General features: G+C 34.1%; 2 protein-coding genes across 2 annotated transcripts in view; both read left to right on the forward strand.

The window, feature by feature from the left end:
- Positions 1 to 3,797, forward strand: part of pgghg (protein-glucosylgalactosylhydroxylysine glucosidase) — a gene marked incomplete at its 5' end in the record, with an annotated part of 12,765 nt that extends 8,968 nt beyond the window's left edge. Inside the window, 3 exons of the mRNA XM_056452716.1 lie at positions 678 to 775; positions 1,445 to 1,653; positions 3,372 to 3,797. Of these exons, the coding sequence (XP_056308691.1) occupies positions 678 to 775; positions 1,445 to 1,653; positions 3,372 to 3,448 (384 nt within the window). The remainder of the gene's footprint in view (positions 1 to 677; positions 776 to 1,444; positions 1,654 to 3,371) is intronic.
- A 457-nt stretch (positions 3,798 to 4,254) lies between these two features.
- Positions 4,255 to 10,000, forward strand: part of LOC130220427 (deformed epidermal autoregulatory factor 1 homolog) — a gene marked incomplete at its 3' end in the record, with an annotated part of 13,079 nt that continues 7,333 nt past the window's right edge. Inside the window, exons 1-4 of the mRNA XM_056452717.1 lie at positions 4,255 to 4,797; positions 6,641 to 6,738; positions 9,339 to 9,468; positions 9,544 to 9,690. Coding sequence (XP_056308692.1) covers positions 4,599 to 4,797; positions 6,641 to 6,738; positions 9,339 to 9,468; positions 9,544 to 9,690 — 574 coding nt within the window. The remainder of the gene's footprint in view (positions 4,798 to 6,640; positions 6,739 to 9,338; positions 9,469 to 9,543; positions 9,691 to 10,000) is intronic.

A 10,000-nucleotide genomic window follows, 5' to 3' on the forward strand; every position in this document is an offset into this window, starting at 1 on the left:
AAGAAAAAGAAAAAAATGGACAAAACATAAGAATTGATGTGAATAATGCCATAATTTTGGGAAAATCTGCCACAAAATCAATCATTTTAATTAGCTCGAACTCGGGACGCCTGGAGCACTGTTGCGCTATATATCAGTGCGCTAACTACTGTACCATTGGACACAAAATCAATCATTTTAATAAGCTAGAACTCGAACTCTGGACGCCTGGAGCACTGTTGTGCTATATATCAGTACGCTAACTACTGTACTATTGGACACAAAATCAATCATTTTAGGCTACAAATATATATATATATATATATATATATATATATATATATATATATATATATATATATATATATATATATATATATATATATATATATATATATATATATATATATATATATATATATATAAAAATGTCCCTCCAAACTTCTGGAGGACTGAAAAATACTCCTGAACTAAACAACACCACAGTAAAAGGTCAATAGCTGAGTAGTTAGTATGGCAACGTATAGCACCAAGGTGCTCATGGTGACCTAAGTTCGATTCTCGGCTCGAGGTCCTTTGCCGATCCTTCGCCTCTCTCCCCTCCTATCACTTTCCTGTCTGTAATCTCCACTGTCCTGTACTTTAAAGGTGAAAACCCAAAAAAAAAAATTATTAAAAAAAATCTCGTGTTTGAGCAGGTCTGGAGTGAATCGGCCGATGGCTCTGGATGTGTAAACTTCCTGACAGGGATGGGTGGATTCCTGCAGGCCGTGTTGTTCGGCTACACAGGCTTCAGGTAAAACAATCAGTAAATCAATGAGGACTTAGACTGTAGGTGCGTCCCAAATAGCACACTTATGCACTACTCTACGCCATTTTGTCATACAAACAGAGTAGATCAATAGGAATCAGCCTCCCTTTTCCTAAATTCCCAGTATGCATTGCACTGTAATGATACAATCCCATTCTATATAATGTAAAAATGCAAATATCTAATCAGCCAATCACATGGCAGCAAGTCTATGCATTTAGGCACGTAGACATGGTCAAGACGATCTGCTGCAGTTCAAACCGAGCATCAGAATGGGGAAGAAAGGGGATTTAAGTGACTTTGTACGTGGCATGGTTGTTGGTGCCAGACGGGCTGGTCTGAGTATTTCAGAAACTGCTGACCTACTGGGATTTTCACGCACAACCATCTCTAGGGTTTACAGAGAATGGTCAGAAAAAGGGAAAATATCCAGTGAGCGGCAGTTCTGTTGACACAAATGCCTTGTTGAAGCCAGAGGAGAATGGCCAGACTGGTTCCAACTGATAGAAAGGCAACAGTAACTCAAATAAGCACTAGTTACAACCGACCCAGTACTAGTAAGGTGTACCTAATAAAGTGTATGTGTATAGTGTGTCATTTTGGGACTCTCCCACATCCATGCACTCATTATATGGTTTGTGTGTGTGTGTTCAGAGTACAGAAGGAGCAGCTGGCCTTCTCTCCGCTGCTGCCGCTGGACGTTTCTGCGCTCAGTGTGAAGGGTGTTTGTTATCTCGGCCATAAGATGGACTGGATGATCACAGGAGAAGAAGTGAAGGTTTCCGTGAGGAAGACTGCCAGCAAACAGACTTTCTCTCTTCAGGTTGTGCTCAATTCTGGATCTACACTCCCGCTTACTCCAGGTAATGAACACTGAAGTTTAGAAGAATGTTTGATGTTAAGTTGACAAAAGCAGATGTAATAGTGTACAATAACATCTGAAAGTTCTAGTCAAAGTTCATTTGTGTAGCTAATGTGCTTCTAGTATTTTGTTAGCTTCAATTAGCATGTTGTGCAGATTAGTACTGCTAACGTGTCTACATAATTTAGTGTGTGTGTTGTTTATTTATTATGTATGTACATGTTTAGAAAATGTCTATTAATGTATAAATTATAGAAATAAAATCTTATTTTGTACTCCTTTATTCACGATTAATCATTAAACAGCACTAGTGTGGATCGTTTCTATCATGTTTTGAGTAGGGATAGCATGCTAACGTTTATTATTTGCAAGAATTAACACAACATATTGGTTAACATATTGTTAGCATGAATATGTTGCTAGCCTGTTTTCCATACTAACATGACATTGAACGTTACAAAAATGTTCTACCATGATAACGATATTGTTAGCGCTAATAATTAGCATGTTTTCTAGAATATTTACAGGATTAGGATATTGTTAGTGCTTATTTACATGTTTCTAGCATGATTAGGATATTGTTAGCACTAATTAGCATGTTTCTAAAATGTTTCAATCATAATTAGGAAATTGTTAGCGCTAACTAGCACATTTTCTAGAATGTTTCCAGGATGATTAGGATATTGTTAGTGTTAATTAACATGTTTCTAGCATGATTAGGATATTGTTAGCACTAATTAGAATGTTTCTAGCATGATTAGGATATTTTTAGCGCTAACTAGCACATTTTCTAGAATGTTTCCAGGATGATTAGGATATTGTTAGTGCCAATTAACATGTTTCTAGCATGATTAGGATATTGTTAGTGCTAATTAACATGTTTCTAGAAAGTTTCTATCATGATTAGAATAATGTTAGCACTAATTACGTTTCTAAAATATTTCTAGCATAATTAGGATAATGTTAGCACTAATAAACATGTTTCTTGCATGATTAGGATGTTGTTAGCGCTAACCAGCAAATTTTCTGGAATGTTTCCAGCATGATTAGCATAACAAATAAATTGCTAACACATTTTATCATGTTACTAGCACCTATTTAGCATGTTTCTGGGATACTTAACATATTGTTAGCATGCACCGAGCTTGATTGTTGCCGATTGCCATGTATGTTGCCGGCATGTTATTTTCATAAATAGCATGTTGTTTGTTGCTTCCAGGTTTTAACAAATTGTTTAAATGTGTCTCGCCTGTGGTATTGTTAACCTTTCCAGGTCGATTTCCAGCCTGGTCTTAGCTGGCCAAGCTGGGAGCTCAGCCAAAACCAGCTATGTCTAGCTTAAACCTGGTCCAGCTGGTTTTAGCTGGTCATTTTCCACCAGGCTGGAAATGACTGGAAACCAGCCTGGAAATAGTCAAAAAACCCTCTAAAACCAGGCTGGTCGACCAGCTAAAACCAGCCTAGACTTTTTCAGCAGTGATGTTTTGACACATTTGCTGAGATGTTTTCTGCATGCTGTATATTGCTAGCATTAATATATTGTTAACAAATTAGCTTCTAGAATATTTAAAATAGGGTTTTAAGTAGATTTGATTGTCTGTTTGTTGTCAGTAATCAGTTAGAAAAAATAAATAAACAGAATTTTAGTGTTTTGATTTTGTCAAGCCAACATAATGAACAGATCAATAGTAATCAATGTTTTTTTGTTGTTGTTTACAGGACAGTCTGTAAGCTTTCCACGTCAGTCTGGTCACATCCGTCAACTAAAGTCCTGTTCTTCCTGCTGGCCCATCTGACGATCCACATCACAGACCAAACTCTTACTCTTGTTTTTTTTTTTCTTCCAATGTTTTGGAAACATTAATACCAATAATACATTTTATAAACACTATATCAAGATTTTATAAATAGCATTCTTATGCCCTTTATTCTGCATCTTACTGTAATACTTTACTTTATGGCTGGTAAATATATGAACTATTATTACACGAATTACAGTAAACTCTAGGAATATTGATCTGTTTACAGTAAAATAATGATGATTCCTTGTCATTTTAAGGGGGATTTAAAACATTTCTATGCTATATCGATCAGTGCTGTTGTTGATTGTTGTTTTATTTTAGTAATTTCTGCCAAACACATTTATATTAAAAAGGCAAAAAATTAAGAACATTTATATTAAAATCAAGATACATTTTGGTTTTATAATTTATTCTCCATTTAATATTTTATTTTTAAAAATATGGTGAAAAATGGTTTATATATATATATATATATATATGCATGTATGTATATATGTATTTGGCCGAATAAATAAACCAACTTATAAAATATAAATATAAAACATGTATGTTATAATTATTTATGTTATTAAGTATGATAATTCTCCCATTTTTTGTTTTTGCTTTTGTTATTTGAATTTTCTGACAAACACGTTTATAATACACTGTAAAGAAATAGTTTTGTTTTTCTTTATTAAAATACAAGCAACAACACTTAAGCAGTCTAACTTTTTTAGCGCAAACAATTTCTTTTTACAAGTTTCCATTTCAAAGTTTCAACTTCTCTGAAGATTAAAATAACTTTTTATTGAACACAATCCACATTTGTGTCGGGGGAAATCACGTGCTGTGTTCTCGAGCGTCATTTCGTGTTACGTCGTGTTCTTTCGGTAATTTCCGTTTTGATTCGGTAATTTCCGCCTGCTCTCCTTCCTGTGTTGATCCCCGTCCCCACTAAAGACACTCGGAGGCCATTATCCTGCAGCCGCCTTCTTTTCTTTCACACTCGAAGAAAAAAACGCTTTGAAAAATTGATAATCTATTCGTGCAGGTTGAATAAGCGCTCGGTTGGATTGTTGCACGTCGTTAAATCGTGAGGGACGCGCTCCTCGCCTCGACAGCCCTTCGGACAGTTTCGGCTGATTTCGTGCGCCGCTGTTTTGAAATGGACGCGACTGAAGAACCGGCGACGAAAGAGCTCGAGCTCGGCGACGCGTCCGAGGGCGCGTCTACTGGAGAGCCGGTGGGTTCGGATACCGAATCGGAGGCCGAAGTTGCCACGATGACTGTGATAGGAGAAGAGGGAAACATCGACATCACCGAATCCCTCCCGAACCCGGACGATGCCGAGACCGCGTTTGCGGGTCAGTCATTGTTGCCCATGCGCAGATGCTGATGTTGTAGTTATAAGGAGTTGATTATTAATTAGACGGAAGATCACGTTTCGTGCATGATACAGTTGATTGAAGTTATACAACTAGTAAATTTACATGGAAAATATCATATATAAATGCCAAATTGTAACGTTTTTATAAAAGAGATTAAACAATTTGGTGGTAAAGTGTATAACATTACAAACAGAAAATCTGGAATAATTTATAAAGCTTTATGTACATTTATTTTAATTATTTATTATTATTATACTTTTTCTTTTACCCCTGGTGACTATGTTAATCTATGTGAATGTATACTTTTTCTAATTTAAAAAAAGTGAGATTTGTACAAAGTTTTACACATTCGCATAAAAAAATTGATGACTATAAATTTCAGCGTAAATTTAATTATATTATAACAATCATTATCTTGATTCAATGATTAGCATAAAACAGTTTAACGACTACAATTGCTAAAATGTTTCCTTAACATATGATAATTTCTCAACATGAATATGCATTTATTAATATTTTAATGGTCCTAAAATGATTTTTTTCATGCTGTTATATCAAAAATATAAATATATATTTATTGTTATTTTGCTGATATATATATATATATATATATATATATATATATATATATATATATATATATATATATACATACACATATTTTTTCCTAATTACATATATTTTACATATAATTTCCTACAACGTTATTGTCAGCACTTCATACTGTACATGTTAGCATAGTGTTAAAACGTAAAGCAAATGTTATTATGCTAAACCATGCTAGCAACATGTTAAAATATGAAACTGTCTAACTAAAAACATAGTCGTAGTGTTTTAAAACATGCTAAAAACAAATAGCAATGTGCTAAACATGCTAGTAACATTCTGTCAGCGTGCCTGCTATCAAGTAGCTTTCACATAGCTTAATTTGCTGATATAACGATATTTATATTACAATAATATATTTTTGACATGATGAAATATGCTAGCAACATGTTTTTATTGTGCTGTCTATGTTTTAAAGAGACTTAATATTTCCAACAAGGTTATTATCAGTGCTTCATATGTGCTAGCATTGTGTTAAAACATGTAAAGAGGAAAGTATTATGCTAAACCGGCTAGCAACAATGTTAAAATCTGAAACAAGGCCAACTAAATGTTAGCAACAAGTTATCAAAATTGTAAAGCATGGTAGCAGTAACATTCAATAACTAACATAACATGCTAGTAACGTACAGTACTATCAGTGTGCCTGCTAGCACATAGCTTCCACATGCTTGAAGCTTAATTTGCTGATATAACTAAATATATTACAGTATTTTTTTTCGAAATATGCTAGCAAAATGTTTTTATTGTGCTATCCATGAGTATATAAACATGAACATAAAATTTCCAACAATGTTATTGTCAGTGCTTCATACGAGTTAGCATGGTGTTAAAACAAAGCAAATGTTGTTATGCTTAAACATACTAGCAGTGCTTTAGCATAAACAATGAAAATCCAAAACAGGCTAACTAAAATGTTAACAACAAGTTATCAAAATTGTAAAACATTGTAGCAGTGTGTTAAAACATACTACAAACATACTAGTAATGTGCGAAAATGCTAGTAATATACTACTAATTAGTGTGCCTGCTAGCAAATAGCTACCACATATCAATTATGTGCAGTAATGCTACATTTATTTGATCTGGAAAATATTGTAAATTTAAAATATCAGTTTTCTATTTGAATAAATGTTAAAATGTAATTTATTGCTGTTAATATTTAGCATTATTACTTACTACATTTTCTACATTTTCATTATTTCTTTTTCAGAGGTCACAGCCGTCACTGTCGGAGACGTTCAGAGTTCAGATGACTCTGTGTTTACGTCTGCAGTTGCAACGGCAACCTCTATACCTGAACATGTGCTGGTAAGAGTAAACAATTACATTTATTTAACAATTTCAAGGTTAAAAGTCATAAAATGTACAGTTAAAGTCAGAATTATTAGCCCCTCCTGAATTATTAGCCCCCCTTGTTTATTTTTTCCCCAATCTTTCAACACATTTCTAAACATAATAGTTTTAATAACTCATTTCTAATAACTGATTTATTTTATCTTTGTCATGATGACAGTAAATAATATTTGACTAGATATTTTTCAAGACACTTCTATACAGCTTAAAGTGACATTTAAAGGCTTAATAAGAATAATTAGGTTAACTAGGCAGGACAATTAGGCAAGTTATTGTATAACAATGGTTTGTTCTTTAGACTATCGAAAAAAAATATATAGCTTAAAGGGGCTAATAATTTTGTCCCTAAAATGATTCTTAAAAAATAAAAAACTGCTTTTATTCTAGCCTAAATAAAACAAATAAGACTTTCTCCAGAAGAAAAAATATTATCAGTCATACTGTGAAAATTTCCTTGCTCTGTTAAACATCATTTGGGAAATATTAAAAAAGAAAACAAAAAAAAAATCTAAGGGGGGCTAATAATTCTGGCTTCAACTGTATGTAAGAATTGTGCTTTTTTAAAAACAGTAAATTATTTTAAATACTTAAATACATAGTAAAATAGATAAATATGTTGATATACAGTAGTCAACATTTTAAGTGGATCAAACATGTTGTGTAATTAATAGTGCTGTTAAAAATATTAATCATAATTAATCATTCAAAATAAAAGTTTGTTTACATAATAGATGTAAGTGTGACGGAATGGTGGCTTAGTGGTTAACACTGTTGCCTCACAGCAAGAAGGTCACTGGTTCAAGTCCCAGCTGAGCCAGTTGGCATTTCTGTGTGGAGTTTGCATGTTCTCCCTGTGTTGGCGTGGGTTTCCTCCGGTTTCCTTCACAGTCCAAACACATGCGCTAAAGGGGAATTGGATGAACTAATTTGGCTATAGTGTATGTGTGTGAATGAGAGTGTATGGGTGTTTTCCAGTACTGGGTTGCGGCTGGAAGGGCATCCGCTGTGTAAAACGTATGCCTCAATAGTTGGTCTTTCATTCCGCTATGATGACTCCTGATAAATAAAGGACTAAGCCGTAGAAAAATGAATGAGTGATGTATGTGTGCTGTGTATATCCATTCATTCATTCATTTTCTTTTCGGCTTAGTCCCTTTATTAATCTGGGAACCACAGCGGAATGAACCGCCAACTTATCCATCATATGTTTTACACAGCGGATGCCCTTCCAGCTGCAACTCATCACTTGGAAACATCCATACTCACCCATTCACACTCATACACCACAGACGATTTAGCTTACTGAATTCACCTATACCACATGTTTTTGGACGATTGCGAAAAACCGGAGGAAACCACCGCCAACACAGGGAGAACATGCAAACTCCATACAGAAACGCCAACTGACCCAGCTGAGGCTCGATCCAGCGACCTTCTTGCTGTAAGGCAAACGTGCGACCCACTGCACCACTGTGCTGCCCCTGCTGTGTATATGTATTATATAAATACAAACAAACATAAAGTAAAAAGATATACAGAGTTTGTTGTTTATTTATTTTTTGTTATATATTTAATTTCATATATTATTTTGATTAGATAAAATATTTTATATAAATTATAATATTAAAAAACACACATTATGTTTACACACATAATATGTAAATACACTATTAAAAATTATTATTAAATAAAATTATTAAAATGATGGGGGTTAAGCGAGTCTCACACGGTGCCGCGACACGACGCGCACATCTGCATGTTAAGTTTTAATGAAAGTATTCAGATGGCGCTCTGTGCCACGGCAGAAATATGAAGTGTCCTGAGTCATGGTTGGGCGCCGCAGACAGCCGCCGACTTGCGGCGCCAGTGTGTACACTCATAGAAACCCATGTTTAGAATTCTGAAATGCATGGCGCTGCGTGGCGTGACGCAGTGCGTGGGTGTACGACCCCCTTTAATCTTGATTAATCTTTTGACAGCACTAATAATTAATTAATTATAAATAAATAATAAATACATATCAAATAACTATATATATATATATATATATATATATATATATATATATATATATATATATATATATATATATATATATATATATATATATATATATATTGATAATTTAGTTCATTGTAAAAATATTTGGTAAATAAATATAAAATATTTAAATATAAAATTAATATTTGGGTTGCATGTTTTGATCCACTTTAAGTAATGACTACAAAAATTTTTTTTATATATATATATATATATATATATATATATATATATATATATATATATATATATATATATATATATATATATATAATATTTTGCTTATTGTATTTACTAATTTACTAAACATGGTTGCTTTTCCAGCTTTAAATTCTATTTAATCTTGATTAAATCTTGCATATTTTATGATTATTAATATATTCATATTCTATCACTATCTCACATGTCCAGAGTAATCATAGTAATACCACAGTACACGCTTTTTCAGTTATTTTAATATAGATACAAACATGTCCTGGATCAAAATAACAGCAGTAAATGTAATATTTGTGCAGACAGGCAGAGCGACGCTTCAGATCGGAAACACTCTGAGTGCCCAGAAGGCCACGCTGATCGTGGTTCACACTGACGGGAGCATCGTAGACGCCACAAGCCTGAAAGCCACAGGGACTCCCATGACTCCTGGTGAACTTAAGCTTTAGTATCTATGAATCTCATCCGAAATGCAGTCTTCTGAATGTGTTTGTGTGTTTGCTTCAGGTCCTCAAACCCCCAACACCCCGCTGTCATCTGGACATGATAAAGATGTCTCGAAGTATAACTGGGACCCGTCTGTTTATGACAACGAGCTCCCGGTGCGCTGCAGAAACACCAGCGGCGTCCTGTACAAGAACAGACTGGGCTCAGGTACACACCACAATTTAGGTTACCATGGTAACAGGAGTGGCTGGAAGTCTCAGGTTTAAGTCCCCATTATATATGAAAATATGTTCACAGAGACACACCCACCAGGTTTGTTTTTGTGAATTGTGGGGACATTGCATAGGTTTCCATTGTTTTTATGCAGCGCAAACTGTATTTTAGCAGGAAAATACAGCAATGTCCTCATAAGTCACCACCTTCTTGTAATACCTATGTCATAATTCAGATTTGTCTAGAAATGTCTCAAAAGCACGTAAACACACCACTAGAGTGCGCCAGATGTCTATATTTGAAG

Source organism: Danio aesculapii, unplaced genomic scaffold (genome assembly GCF_903798145.1).
Source record: "Danio aesculapii unplaced genomic scaffold, fDanAes4.1, whole genome shotgun sequence".
Classification (NCBI taxonomy): domain Eukaryota; kingdom Metazoa; phylum Chordata; class Actinopteri; order Cypriniformes; family Danionidae; genus Danio; species Danio aesculapii.